The 16,098-nt window shown below is 38.4% G+C and overlaps 1 protein-coding gene across 2 annotated transcripts in view; it reads left to right on the top strand.

The window, feature by feature from the left end:
- Positions 1–16,098, top strand: part of LOC117421080 (janus kinase and microtubule-interacting protein 1-like) — a 99,317-nt gene that overhangs the window by 63,892 nt on the left and 19,327 nt on the right. For both annotated transcript variants that reach the window (XM_059032923.1, XM_034034994.3), the window contains exons 7-12: positions 3,796–3,942; positions 5,589–5,648; positions 10,777–10,905; positions 11,254–11,382; positions 12,315–12,398; positions 14,329–14,391. In XM_059032923.1, coding sequence (XP_058888906.1) covers positions 3,796–3,942; positions 5,589–5,648; positions 10,777–10,905; positions 11,254–11,382; positions 12,315–12,398; positions 14,329–14,391 — 612 coding nt within the window. The remainder of the gene's footprint in view (positions 1–3,795; positions 3,943–5,588; positions 5,649–10,776; positions 10,906–11,253; positions 11,383–12,314; positions 12,399–14,328; positions 14,392–16,098) is intronic.

The raw sequence follows: 16,098 nt of genomic DNA, 5'->3' as shown, positions 1-16,098 counted from the left end.
GCCTTTGACACTGTTGATCACTCTATTCTACTATCATCTCTCGCTGACCTGGGGATCTCTGGCACTGCTCTGGCCTGGTTCTCCTCCTACCTCTCCAACCGCACTTACCAGGTAACCTGGCGAGGAGCAACCTCCACACCTCACCCTCTCTTAACTGGAGTCCCCCAAGGGTCAGTCTTGGGTCCTCTCCTGTTCTCTCTCTACACCCGCTCCCTGGGCCCCCTCATCGCATCCTATGGTTTCTCATACCATTTCTATGCTGATGATGCTCAGATTTTCCTCTCCTTCCCCACCTCTGACTCCACCATCTCCTCCCGTATCTCTACCTGTCTGTCTGCTATTTCCTCCTGGATGCACTCGCATCACCTCAAACTCAACCTCTCTAAATCTGACCTCCTTTTCTTTCCCTCCTCCTCCCCCTCCTCTGATCTCTCTATCTCTGTTCCTCTGGAATCTACCACACTCTCTCCCTCTTCCACCTTGGAGTCACCCTGGACCCCTGCCTCTCTTATTCCCAGCACATCTCCACTCTGGCACGCACTTGCCGATTTCTTCCTGAGCAACATCCGAAGAATCCGACCCTTCCTCACCAACTACGCTACCCAGCTCCTGGTCCAGGCCCTGGTACTCTCCCGCCTAGACTACTGCATCTCCCTCCTGGCTGGCCTCCCTGCGTCCGCCACCCGTCCGCTCCAGCTCATCCAGAACTCTGCTTCCCGCCTGGTGTTCTCTCTGCCTCGCTTCGCCCACGCTACTCCACTACTCCACTCGCTCCACTGGCTCCCGATCACCGCTCGCATCCAGTTCAAGACTCTTGTACTAGCCTACAGATGCCTTGACCAGACAGCACCCAGCTACCTCCAGACCCTCATCTCTCCCTACACCCCCACTCGACCTCTCCGCTCCGCCTGCACTAGAAGACTGGCTCTACCTCCGCTACGCTCCCCTGCCTCCAGAGCCCGCTCCTTCTCCACCCTTGCTCCGCAGTGGTGGAATGACCTTCCTACAGATGTCAGGACTGCCCAGTCCCTGACCACATTCCGGCGCCTCCTTAAGACTCACCTCTTCAAACAGCACCTGTAGAACTCCTCTGTTTGTATCCTGGGACACTATCACCCTTCATTTAAATGTGCTTTATTTTGCTCTTATCTGCCCCCTATTTTACTGCATTTAATCCTGTACTTCAGAATACTGTAATCTGCCAAGTGTTTAACCTGTAGTATTTTGTATTTAATCATATCCTGATGTAACTATCACTATTTAATCATATCCTGATGTAACTATCACTATTACCTGCTGTATTATTGAATTGTGGTTTGTCACACTTGAACAAAAGTTATTGTATTTCTTGCTCTTATTGTATTACTTGTATTGTAACACTTGAAATGTATTTGCTTACGATTGTAAGTCGCCCTGGATAAGGGCGTCTGCTAAGAAATAAATAATAATAATAATAATAATAATAATAATAATGATAATAATAATAAAAACTCCCAACATTCTATTTACTGTAAACAATGTAACTTTTGACACAAATCCGTTACTTTGACCACTTTCCCAACAAGTAAGACAAAAAGTTAGAGCATATGGAATCTTCCTCTACTTCTCTGTTATTCAAATCTGAAATCAAAACAGAAATAACTTTTACCAATCAAGAGGTACAGCTGTTTTAGTAACCGCATCAACTACATTTTCTCTAACTTTTTATAAACAAGTGAAATTTTGACCACTTTCCCAACAAGCTAGACACAAAGTTAGAGGGTATGACATCTTCCTCTACTTCTCTGCTATTCAAATATGAAATCAAAACAGAAATAACTTTTACCAATCAAGAGGTACACCTGTTTTAGTAACCGCATCAACTTCTTTCAGTAGGCTACTTCCCACTGTTAAATTAACTGTCATAGAACTTTGAGAAATTTAAAATTATAGCACATTCTAAGCATGACAATTAATAAACAATGTGACTTTTGACACAAATCAGCTACTTTGACCACTTTCCCAATAAAGCAAGCCCCACAACTTTACTTGTAAAGTTACCATCTAGTTATTATTATTATTATTATTATTTGTTTATTTAGCAGACGCCTTTATCCAAGGCGACTTACAGAGACTAGGGTATGTGAACTATGCATCAGCTGCAGAGTCACTTACAACTACGTCTCGCCCGAAAGACGGAGCACAAGGAGGTTAAGTGACTTGCTCAGGGTCACACAGTGAGTCAGTGGCTGAGGTGGGATTTGAACCGGGGACCTCCTGGTTACAAGCCCTTTTCTTTAACCACAGGACCACACAGCCTCCAATAATAAATACTTTATTTTAACCTGTTGCCAAAAAAAACAGTCCACTGGGAGTTACAAGTAATGCTCTGAGCAAACTGAACCCAGGTGGTTTTCTGTTTGATCCCCTGCTCAGTACCATTGCCACTCATTAATACTTTTGTTGTTGTTATAACTCTGCTGAAATAGACCATGTCAGTATTACTTCAAACAGACGTTTCACACATACTGTACACTGTGCAACCCAGCGGGCTCTTTACTTGAAGGTTTAGTCCGGAGATTTGTTCTAACTTCACCCATTTGAGTCATGCCTTACAGTTCAGCTGACTTTAGTGTTACATTGGGATTTGAATTATTTACCAGAAAACTAAGACCACTGAACAAATGTTATGTGTGACTTTATCTATGAATCATGGGCTCTTAATTATGTGGTGCACCAGTCTTTATTATTACAATTTACACAATGGAATATGAATTTAATTCCATACGTTTCCTACATAGTTTTTAACCTATTAACACTATAAAACTAAGGTTATTGTAAATGAAGGGAATGACAATTGCATTTCCGATACAGGTATGTGTTGATCACACTTTATTACTGTGAATCTGGATATGTCTGTTTTAGGGCTGTGATTCAGGCTTGAGAGCTCTTAATCCAATTCAAGGCATATCTTTCCATTTTATTTAGCCTAATCCAATAATAATTCTAAATACATTTTTAGACTTGACTGCCCTCCTTAGATTTTGGAGACAGCTTAGCAGCCAGGGCCCTGATGTATGGATGTATGTACTGTTGCTAGGTTTGAAATGTAGTGCCATGCAAAAATGTTGGATGGTGCAGTTGGTTCAGCTGTGATACACTGCTGCCCTCCTTTGATTGGTAACAGATAATACATTCCAAGGCAAAGACTTACCTTACTAAGCACACCCTACTGAACATTAAGGAAAAAGTAAATACCAGTACTGTAACTCAGAACAGCCATATTTTCAAACTTAAGGTGTGTTTATTTCTAGAACAGGAAGTACAGTTTCTGGAACTACAATCTTTTATTTAAAAATAATAGTAATATCATTCGTTATTTAAAGGCTAGTATTGATACAGCCAAAACTCCAGCAAGCAAATTAAATTTGATACTTGTCAATTTAATTCAAGAAACAGATTTATTATATAGTACATCAGAGCTGTCCAACCTTTTTGACTGAAAGAGCTGTAAAAAGCTAAACAAAATTTATAAAGGAAAATAACTGGACTATGCTCCCAGTGAGTCATATGTGGCTTCAGATCCATCCGCTGGACTGCCTTGCAGTACACCAATAATCCATATTCACTTTGCATTTCATATTTACAGTTTTGGGACTCTGCATAAGATCTGCTTAAAGATAGCATGCAGATAAAAGGTTGAACAACGTCAGTAGTGTACACTGTAACAGCAGCATTTAAATTTGTACTGGTGGTGTTTTGCTATTTCACGATTTAAAGTATTTCTTTCTACCAATTTTCTCACTTATTTTACAGAAAGAAAAATTACACGCGCAGACACAAACTGCTCTGAGGAGGCCGAGCTCTCTCAACGATCTGAACCAGACCCACGAGGAACAGGAAGTGGAATTCCTCAAGCTGCAGGTCATAGAGCAGCAAAACATGATAGATGACTTATCCATGGTAAGCCTATTTCTTAATGTACGTTGACCTGGCACTCCACATTTAATATTTGTTTTCTATTTATACACAGCGTGTACATTACACAGAATAAAGCCCAATAGTATTGCAAATTATCTTTAGGATACTCCAGAGATGATTAGAGATGTGTGCAGTTTGAAATGTTGTGTTTTTTTTTTTTTTTTTTTTTTTAAACTGTCCTTTAAATAAAATGTGCTACCTCCTGATAATTAAAACTCAGTATCATCTAACAATTGGCAATTTGCTCTGAGAGACTGCTCCCTCTTTCCCTTACATTTGTGTTTTAATTTCTCAGTAACCTCTGCCTACAGTGTCTGTGTTTAACAAATCATTTTTTGTTACAATTTACTGTTCCTAATCCCTTAATCGGAACTGATGATGCTGCCAATTATTTTTCTCACAGCAAGTGAGCTTAAGCACATCAACCCATATAAATATGTCTTTAACTGGAGAGATGGTTTACAGATGCAAAGTATATTGAAACGTAACAATTCAAATATAACAAAAGCTAGCGAGTGTTATAAGGAATCCTTTTGTTGTTTTTTTTCATAAATAATCACATACACATCTTCAGGTAAAATATTTATTTCATATACATATATCTTTTTTAGCTGGATAGACAGATACAGTTTGAAAGAGAGAGAGGGAGGCAGGGGGTATAATGAAATACATATTTCAATGCAAAAGGATCAAATGCAGTACCTGGTTATGTTTTAATTTAAAAAAATCTCATTTTAAAGGGGATTAAAAACTTGGCAAACTTCAAACTTCCTTAGTGTGGTCCAGGGGTTAAACTAAAAGGTTTATAATCAGGCGGTCCAAAGTTCAAATCTCAGCTCATCCACTGACTCTTTGCATGACCCAGAGCAAGTCACTTAACCTCCTTGTGCTCTGTCTTTCGGGTGAGACGTTGTTGTAAATGACTGATGCATGGTTCACACACCCTAGTCTGTAAGTCGCCTTGGGTAAAGGCATCTGCTAAATAAACAAATAATACTAATAATAATAGTTATGAGTGTGTGTGTCTATATATATATATATATATATATATATATATATATATATATATATACACACAGTACTGTGCAAAAGTTTTAGGCAGGTGTGAAAAAATGCTGTAAAGTAAGAATGCTTTCAAAAATAGACATGTTAATAGATTATATTTATCAATTAACTAATTGCAAAGTAAGTGAAGTGAGTGAACAGAAGAAAAATCTAAATCAAATCCATATTTGGTGTGACCACCCTTTGCCTTCAAAACAGCATCAATTCTTCTAGGTACACTTGCACAAAGTCAGGGATTTTGTAGGCATATAGTCAGGTGTATGATTAAACAATTATACCAAACAGGTGCTAATGATCATCAATTCAATATGTAGGTTGAAACACAATCATTAACTGAAACAGAAACAGCTGTGTAGGAGGAATAAAACTGGGTGAGGAACAGCCAAACTCAGCTAATATATATAATCATCTTGAACATCGTAATGGGTACATTTGTATTTTACTTAATATATCAATGCCTCAAAAGAGCAGCATAGCTAGTGGAAAGTGTTGTCTAGTTTGTATTTGTTGTATTAGGAGAGACTTTGACCACCCTAAATAAAATATCTATTTTCCCTCTATAGGAAAGAGACAGATTAATGCGATGCAAGAAAACCAAAAGGAAAAGCATCAAGCTGCCAAAGGTAAGGGAACCAGTAATCTAATTCTTAAAATATTGTATTTACATGTTACAGGCTTTTTTTTGGTCCTTCCAGCTAAAAATCAAATTAGCTAAATGATCAAATGAGTCCTGCAGAAGTGAGGTATTGTATCTGTTTCGCAGGTTGTTGATTAGTCCAGTACTGAATGCTCTGTAGTATCTGTTGTATAGAGAATATAATTTCATGTGTCCTATGGAGGTGGAGGACTCAGACTAGAGTCACAATTTTCATTACCTGGGATTCATGAAAATGAGATCGAGACATGGACTTGGATTTAATTCTCAAACTGAACGCAGTAGGGATTCAAGGAAATGCATGCACATGGATTAGGGAGTGGTTCACATGTAGAAAACAGAAAGTACTGATTAGAGGAGAGACCTCAAAATGGAGCGAGGTAACCAGTGGAGTACCACAGGGATCAGTATTAGGTCCTCTGCTATTCCTAATCTACATTAATGATTTAGATTCTGGTATAGTAAGCAAACTCGTTAAATTTGCACATGACACAAAAATAGGAGGAGTGGCAAACACTGTTGCAGCAGCAAAGGTCATTCAAAATGGTCTAGACAGCATTCAGAACTGGGCAGACACATGGCAAATGACATTTAATAGAGAAAAGTATAAAGTACTGCACGCAGGCAATAAAAATGTGCATTATAAATATCATATGGGAGATACTGAAATTGAAGAAGGGAACTATGAAAAAGACCTAGGAGTTTATGTTGACTCAGAAATGTCTTCATCTAGACAATGTGGGGTATAGACAATGTCGACCCAGGGAACTTTTTTGACCTGAAAAAAGAAACAAGGACCAGGGATCACAAATGGAGATTAGATAAAGGGGCATTCAGAACAGAAAATAGGAGGCACTTTTTTACACAGAGAATTGTGAGGGCCTGGAACCAACTCCCCAGTAATGTTGTTGAAGCTGACACCCTGGGATCCTTCAAGAAGCTGCTTGATGAGATTCTGGTATCAATAAGCTTCTAACAACCAAACGAGCAAGATGGGCTGAATGGCCTCCTCTCGTTTGTAAACTTTATGTTCTTATGTTGACTCTGGGACTTGGATTTGACTTGCGACTTTCTGACTTTTCCATTATGTGTAGCCCCACCCTAGGGGACAGATGTTTGGTTCTTACTTTGTATCAATGGCTAGCGCTTTATATAACCTCTGTTTTTGTTTAGTTAGCATCATGATGCGTGTGTAGCAGGATAGCATCAGAAAGGAGACTCGGAGTTTGGAAAGCTGCAGTTTAAGCGGTATGCACACTGTTAATAGACAAACAAAACACAGGAGCATTTGAAAAAATGGTTTACACAAAACAATACTGAACACAAAACACTGTTGTCAGGCTGGGCATTCGCCTTCACTGACAAGTACAGCAATTACACAGCACACACAGTTTAACAACTCTCCACCTCAAACAAAGGACTTCTCCTTGATTTTATACATGTGGCCACTCCCTAGTTAGCATCAATTATCTAACTGGGGAATGGCCACACCTGTGATTGCTGGCAGGGACAGATTTAACCCCATTCCTGCCAACCATTCCCACACACACACTATTTATAGCCGCAGGGCTTCTGCCCTGCCATAGCGTGTTTTCAGGTGTTTGCAGCTTTCAGGCCTTTATATCATGTCTCTTACAAAGTAACACAATTGGTGGTAAATGTTTTGTAGACATGCCCCCTGATATTTTATTTAAAAAAAGACTGGCTTCAATACTAACAACTGTCTTGTTTCATGAGAAGAATGGACTCATGTTTGTACTCCGGGGTTCTGAATGATTGAGTTTTGCTGCATGTGATAGAGTGGAAACCCGCTATGCAACGCACTCCATCACTGACACAGTTCCCTTACCTGGTTACAACATGGACAATTGTATAAAGGCTGTTTTATCATTTAACTGTTTTGGATAACATCTGTGGTTAAAACTAGTATTGGTTTTAAGAATAAATAAATATTGAACTTACCTGGGGGAGGTGCCGGGTCATGGAAAGCAACCTGGAAAGAAAGAAAGGTTCTCCGCGTATCGGAGATTGATACACTGAAACTATTGGTGTGGATTATGTTATGGTTAACTATTATCCAGGGAATGACTTGGATTAAAGAATATGGTAATTTATTTTGTGTTGGATCACTTCAGGGGAGGGGCTAATGGGAACAGTTATAGTACCTGGTTGTTGGTTCATTCGAGAGAGGGGGATTGAGAGCATCAGCTCTGTCTGTGACGCTGAGTAGATGAGTACTCTGCGTGGTAGAAATGTTTTGTTTAAAAAATGTGTTTTTGTATTTTTTGGTTCTTTGCATTTGCGTTGTGAATTTCTTTTTCTTTTTATGAATTATTTTTATTTATTTGCTTTTGGTTTAGTATATTGCTGGAAGCCTCTACATAAATCTCACTTACTTGCCATTTATGATTAATTCCTGCACCCCAACCACTTCACCACGATGCATTAGACTGCAACACAGGATTTTCTCACACACTGAGAACCAGCCAGTTCTACATGGTCTTGTGTTTAAAACCCTCATTGCCTGGCAGTTGAGCAAAAAATTGCGTAATTAACTTCTTTTTTTTTTTTTGCATCATTTTAATGTATTACTTTTTTTCATATATATTTTTTTTCTGTTCTTTTATATGCTGTCTCTTCCATGCAAATTCTAGCCCTGAACAGTCCTATGGCAAACTCAGGTGGGAAGTATAGGTAATTGAGCAGACCACTGAAATGGGCCCTGTGGATGCAGAGATGAGCAAGTAGGGGTGGAGCTTCAGACCCCCAGAGTCAATGAGACTTGCAGAAGTATTGTCATCATGTATGCATGCTCACAATTAGATTTTCAGCAGTGCTTCAAAAGATGAAGCATTGAAACCTCACAGAGCGGTGGGGAGTTTGATTGAAATAAAAAGAAAAGGCAATTGTTTTTGCTTGTTTGAGTTGTGATTGGAATTGAGTCAAGGCATGTGATTTTCATCTTGCGGTGGTACTATTTAGGAAATGTATAATCATTTGGAACATTATTCCAGGTTTCAGTCGTGCATTTTTGTGTACTGTTCCTAAAAAAGGAAATCGGCACTGGACATTTCTTAGTTATTTTTTACAAACAGCATGGCTGCCTGATATTGACAGTACACAGCATTGCTTTGGAAGGAATGAATCGCAGATAATTGTGGAACAGCGTTTCTACCTGGCTATTGCACTTGCTGTTTGACGATGGAGGATTTGATTCTTATCTTGTATTTTTCTTCCTTCATCTGTTTGTGTGCACTTGTTTGCCTGTACTTTTCTGGCTGCCAAGAAATGACCTACAAACATGAAGGTAAAGATTCAGATTCCCCAATGTGGGGCAAAAAGTAGGTTGGTATTTTATGGAATATATATATATATATATATATATATATATATATATATATATATATATATATATATATATATATATATATATATATATTGAAGTTAACATTAGGTAGTCAAAGATTAGGGTTAATCGGGGTCTGTGAAACCTTTGGAACATGTTATAAACTGTTTTTATTCAGCATTTGTTCAAAATAGGTATATTTGCATTTAAAATCTCTGTATTTGTGCTTTCACCTGGACAAGCTTTGCTTTCAGTGCAGGTGATGCTGATAAGAGCTTATACTATATGAAGATAGGCTTTGTTATTTAAAATTTGTTATTTAAGATTTAAAAATTGAACTGCTTACCAACTGCTCCAGTTTAATTACAACAAGAATCTAAACTGATAATTGATAATGGGTTACGAGATATTACCCTTCTCAACTACCTGTGCATCAGTTATTTTGATGAATCTTGCAGTGTATGAATTTTATATAATATACTGCCTATATTAGGGTGTAGTTACTATAGTGGCCCAAGTCACAGAACCAATTAACACTTGTCACGAGGCACACCTGCTTGTACTCCAGCAGTGCTTTTAGCTGTTTCATAAGAAAGCCGAACATGGAGCTCTGTATCCTTGACAGGGAGTCGAGGGAAAATTCAATAAGTACGATGCTGGCTGAGTCTCCTGTGATTCCTTGTTTGTTCTGAATTTCAAGCTAATGAATGCCCTTGATTCTTTGTAATCCTGAATTTAAAGGAATACACAGGAGGTGTGTTGTCACACAGTTGTTGACTATTTGGTTTCTAACAACCTAAAGGTACTGTATCATGATGAAAGTTTTAAAATCAGCATTTGGTTTATATTGTAGTGCACAAAAGGTGCTGCGTTTTGAATCTGTGCGTTTCATTTATTTGAATAGATAGGAGATACTGTCTTCCACAAGGTCCACTTTACTCATTGTAGTTTCTTGCTAGTTTAAACCATATAGTGATTATATGTTTGACTACTAGACTAATATGTTTCTTTAGTTTTACTCGGATGCATAAATAGGCAGAATGTAGCAAAAGTCTAATTGACGAAAGTGTTTGCCATCTCTCAAATCTAATAATTAGGTCTGCAGAGCTGTCCATGGTTCTGACTCGCAGTGTGTGTGTGTGAGAAAAAAACAATGTGCTCTGACCCCTAAACTAGTCCTTCTACAGTAACTGATTGCAGTGCTTGTGTTGCTGAGAGAGGTGTGTGAATTCACATTTGTATATAATGGTACCGACCATCATAAACTTTTAAACTGTCATTTTACTATCCCGTGGCTTCATTCAGTGATGCAATGTACTCACGCACACATTGGTTCACCTGTGGGTGTTCCGAACACTGTTTTTACGGGACGAAGATTAAGCATTAAAAATATCTGCTTTATAATTAACCGCTGCAACAGTTAGGTGTCCTGAGCCAGTCTTAAGGGCGTCTAATGAAAGACAAGGTCAGTTATTGACAGGTAATAATGGCTGAAGGATATTCATGCTCATATGGGCTAACACATATTTTTTTATGTTTAGGTTATACATTGTTCATATTAAAATGTCACACATAAGCATATGCAGAAAATAACATTGAAATGAGCTTCAGAGGATGCATCCTAATGTGATAACGAAAGTAAATACCAATTTATTATTTGTGATACCCGGTGTAGCTTAATTCCTCCTGATAGCAAACATGAAAGAAATGCACTCAGTTGAACCCTTATGGCATTCTGTTTTGTTCGCAGAGGCATGTTGTGGAGACATATTTTGGATTTGACGAAGAGTCGGTGGATTCCGAGACCTCCTCCTTGACTTCCTACAACACAGACCGAACAGACAGGACTCCGGTATCTCCAGAAGACAACCTGGATGAAGTAAGGAAGAACGAACAGCAGTCCCATGGGCCTGAGGGGATAAGCTACACAAATGGAAATAGTTGCTGAATGAAAGAACAAACTGCTTTGCCTGTCTACAATATAAATACAAAAAAATGAAGGGCTCGTTTTACAAAGCTGTTTACTCCAAGACCTCATTAGCATGATGTTTTCACAAAATTTCATAAAATAAAATGACCTGCTGGGGCTTTATAAGTAGTCTCGAGTTGTTTCTTATTCGTTTTAGAATTGTAAACATGAATTTATACAGACTTCATTCTATCTATCTACACTGTATATTACTCTGTTTGACATTTTGTTTTGTAATTTTTTTGGTCCGTTGTCTAGGGTATATTGAGAGAAGAATCAGAGCTGCGGTTTAGACAGCTGACAAGGGAGTACCAGGCACTGCAGAGGGCCTACGCTCTGCTTCAAGAGCAAGTTGGGGGGACACTGGACGCTGAGCGGGAAGCTAGGGTAAGCTTCACTGGGAAGGCAGAACAACTTTTAAGGAGAACAAACCCTGTATGGGGAATCATATTTATGTGATTTTAATTCCACCGATGTGACCCTGTTTTTCAAACTCCAAACCTTGCCCCATGGATATACACATGTTGAAATTATCTTGGTTTAGACGCAGAAGTGACTTTGATCACTTACCGATTTGTGTTAAAAAGGAAGCCTGCTTTATAATGCTTTTTGCATTGCTTATCCAATGCTCTTATGCATTTTAATGGAATGTTAAGGCTTTGCAACAGTAATAATGGTTGACAAGGTTTTTTTTAATTTTTTTATATTAAGTTAATTGTAGTAATACATTTTTAAATAGTGTACCAGAAACCAAGCTCTTGTGGTACAGCCCTAATTGGAGAATATAGAAGCTGTAGAATTCCATTAAACACCAGTAGCATTACATAAAATTTACATACGCTCGGACAAAGACTTTAGATGTTATCTGTGACCCAATACAGACTCTCCTAGAACCATGAATGTTCCTGTGGTATTTGTCTATGGTTACAGCAAAAATGTGCTATATAAACACTACAGGCTTAATCCAATATGGCTGCCGCATTAAGGTTATGTGACTTTATTGGTTTCTGCAAAATGGAGACAGCATACGTTGAGATATTTCCTTCATATTTTCTCTGTATTGTATGATCCTCTCAGTCAAGTTCAATTACTGGTGTTTCACGGTCATTCACGTTGGGTATAGCATCGATGGAGACCGCAGTCTTTGAGGTAGTGTCTTTACATGTTTTTCACAGCTTACTGTGCATCTGATGTCACCTCTACCAGGCATGCCAGTTCTGAGTTGTCGTTTTCTCCCTGCTCCTGTTTGAAAGTTAGTAACACTTCATTAGTTAACAAAGGAACTAATTGGTGTGCTGTTGTTGTTGTTATCTCCACAGACCCGTGAGCAGCTGCAGGTGGATCTAATAAGATACCAGGGGAAAATAGAAGACCTTGAGAGATCCCTGGCAGAGAGGGGGCAGGTAAAAGAAGCTGGAAATAAACTCCTCTCTAGAACCGCCATTGCCTTGCTGTGCATGATCCTGACAGCTTTCTGTTTTGCTTGGCATTTTATCGACTCCATCTGCCACCCGGCTGTTTGATTTGAGCATAAAATATTTACATTATACCCTGCATTTTAGCTGAGGTGCACCTAAACTGTACCAACGGTATGTGTTTCATAAAAAATAAGATTTATCTTTAGGTCAAATCAGCATTTCCACATAGAATTCTTTAGTTTTAAACATAGGGACAACGTGATAAAATGTGCATTTCCATTAGTGATTTGCTCCATTCATTTCCATTATTACTGTAAGGAGAGTTATAGTTTGATGGCTTTGAAGCAAAACCCGCTCAGTCTAACTGTGCCAGACTTATTGCACAGTTATTATGGCACATTGCTGATTTGAAAAGGTATGAAAATAGTGTGTACATTTTGGTAAAACCACATCACACTGTATTAATGCATTCTCTGTTAGGATTGTTCTTAAATACTCACTTTATTCTGCCCCAGAAACTGATTCGGTGGGTTTTGGAATAACATATTTAATTTATGCCAGAAGGAACCAATATTGTCATAATAAGGCATGGGCTAGAGATTTTTTGATATGCTTTTTGACTGTTAGGTTACCAAAATAACAATATTTAATATCTTAGAAGTTTTCTCTGCAGGTTGCTGAAAATATAATTGCATCAGTCCCCTACATTTTTAAAAAATAAAAAAGGCAGCCTTTGAAAACCACACATTTTTTTGCATGTTTCTGATTCTGGCAATAATCATATTTTCCCCGATCTATACTCCATACGTTTGTATGGCACGGGTCTCCCTGTTCTGTATGCTAATGGTATACTGTAGAGGAAGGCTCTTAAAAAACTATTTTTGAAAGAGAAAAGGACGTGATCCAATTCAGACACTTTGATTAGCATATAAATACACATCAGAGCAGTGACCACTCGCTCACATCAGAGCAGTGACCACTCGCTCACATCAGAGCAGTGACCACTCGCTCACATCAGAGCAGTGACCACTCGCTCACATCAGAGCAGTGACCACTCGCTCACATCAGAGCAGTGACCACTCGCTCACATCAGAGCAGTGACCACTCGCTCACATCAGAGCAGTGACCACTCGCTCACATCAGAGCAGTGACCACTCGCTCATTAGAAGAACAGGGAAGTTTATACTTAAATAGATGAGAACAAATTCACTTCAAAATCTGACAATAATTCACATATAAATCTTGCTGGTTTGAAATATTGATGGTTGCTGCTTTTTTGTTTGTGCTGTTTTTTTTTTTTTTGTTATACTCATTTCTTTAACATTTTGAATTCATGCTTGTCTTTCATTCCGTTTGTATCCCTTTATTCCTTGTTATTGTTCTCATGACTGTACATTTAAATGTTGTCTGCATGGGGCAAATGTTAAAACATGATTCTCAAGCGTGGCTAAGTGTCTCATTTTCTGTACAAACGTGCTTTGTTTGGAAGTGTTAACTTTTCAAAAAGGCCTTTCTATTACTGTCTGCATCTGCCTTTCAGTCTAATAAAATTATACAATTGAAACAATTTTCTTGGATGAGTCATAGCTGATGTTTTCACTTGGTTTGTTGAATAGCTTAACTGAAATGTTTTACTGCTATTGTAAGTCAGAAGGCACTTCTCACATGTACAGCACTTTGTGCATTAACCAGTACAAAAAAAAAAAAAAAAGAATTTTCTTCTACAATATGAAGCACTCATAATACACGGTATGAGAAGAAAAAAGTTCTTTGTGAGTATAACAATTTGCAAACTATTTTAATCTACATTCAAATGAATTTTCCAGTATAATGGTGTATAAATACTACACCTATGCTTGTTTGATGCAGTGCTACTGTTTATTTTAATGAACATGTTTCTGTATTCTAACCACAGGACTCCAAATGGGTGGAGGAAAAACAACACCTCATCAAAACAAACCAGGAGCTCTTAGAGAAGGTACACAGAAACCACAATTTGGGTCAGCAGTTTCCAGTTTGCAGTATAAAAGTTTGATAAGTCCGCAGAGACTAAGCGCAGTGCTGGGTATTTTATTTATTAAAAGCTTTTCTATGAATACATCAAACACATTATAAAACATGGACCCTTCCCTCCTTCTAAACAGCTGTTTTACATTACCAACAACCACTTAACACCTAGTACATCAAACTGCATAATCACTTTGCAGACCAAACCAGAGGTTAGGTTTATTTGAATAATTTCGAGGAAATACATCATGAAACTGTACTTATGTAAATGGAAATATTGACAGTATATAACCAGCACACAACCGCCTGTTATGGGAAAGCCTATTTCTATTAATTAACCACAAAAGCTGAAACAAATAGTATCCATTAGGCCATTTTTTAAGATAAGATTTTTAAAAAAATCTGTTCAGGTGGCAAGTACAATGATAAAATAAATACCTGTTTGAGGTTTGAGTAGTCAGGGTTGTACTTCCATATAATTTCCATATAATTTTAGAGAAGGCTGCCATTAACACTTTATAAGAAGTCGTGGGCATCCAAATGGTACGTGCATATAGTAGACGCTATTCATAATTCTGAACACCACCAGGATTTCAGTAGAGCGGATATTATCCAACTTTATTTTTATTATATATAGTGACCAGTGAGTATTTACATTTTGACTGCAGTTAAAAAGAGAATGACCCAAAATATTGAATCCAAATTAGTATGTCCAGGTGTGGCACAATCAAATAGCCTCCATAGACTATTTCTGACACAAATTTGTGCAGAGTTCCTGGTGCATGATGTCATTCCTCTCATCACAGCTCCCAGGCTCATTAAAGAGTAAGCGGGTTCTGAAAAATAGAGCGTTACAGGTCCCCACGTGTTTCTTCTGTTTAAATAACGTGCCTTTTTAACATCCTGACAACTTTTTCCACTTACAACTTTAAAGTCTGTTTCAAAGCTCTTTTAAAAATGGCCGCTCTAGTGCACTGATAGTGTAAGAATTACTGCCCACATTGTCAAACAGGTAACACAGCAATAACTAATCCATGATGTGGTACGGAACAGAAAAGCCAGAGCACTTGTTATGATTTAAAGGACAGATTAACCCCAGTGCACGAGAGCAGACATTTTGAAAAGAGCTTTGAAACAGACTTTAAAGTCTTAAGTTTAGGGGCTCCCGAGTGGCGCATCCATTAAAGGCGCTCCGCGTGGGAGTGCAGGATGCGCCCTATAGTCTGGATGTCGCCGGTTCGAGGCCAGGCTATTCCTTTGCCGACCGCAGTCTGCAGTGTGTAAAGAAGTGGACGGCTGACAGCACACGCTTCGGAGGACAGCGTGTGTTGATCTTTGCTCCTTCTGAGTCAGTGCAGGGGTGGTTGAGGTGGGATGAGCCTAAAAATAATTGGACATTACTAAATTGGGGAGAAAACAATAAAAATAATTGGCGACCACTAAATTTATATATAAAAAAAAAGTTAGTGTAAAAAATTGCCAGGATATTAACAATGAAAAGAAAAATGAAGGTACGTGGGGATGTATAACGCTATATGTTTCAGAACCCACTACTTGCTCTTTAAGACTACCATTGCAAATGGTACATGATTATAGGTTTGTTCTAACTGTTTCCTTATTTGTTGTCTCCATCAAACCAGTTAACTACGAATGATCCTGAAAAGCCAATTTTCTTCTT

This window comes from Acipenser ruthenus, chromosome 1, assembly GCF_902713425.1.
Source record: "Acipenser ruthenus chromosome 1, fAciRut3.2 maternal haplotype, whole genome shotgun sequence".
Taxonomy (NCBI): domain Eukaryota; kingdom Metazoa; phylum Chordata; class Actinopteri; order Acipenseriformes; family Acipenseridae; genus Acipenser; species Acipenser ruthenus.
This window is presented reverse-complemented; position numbering and strand designations above follow the sequence as displayed.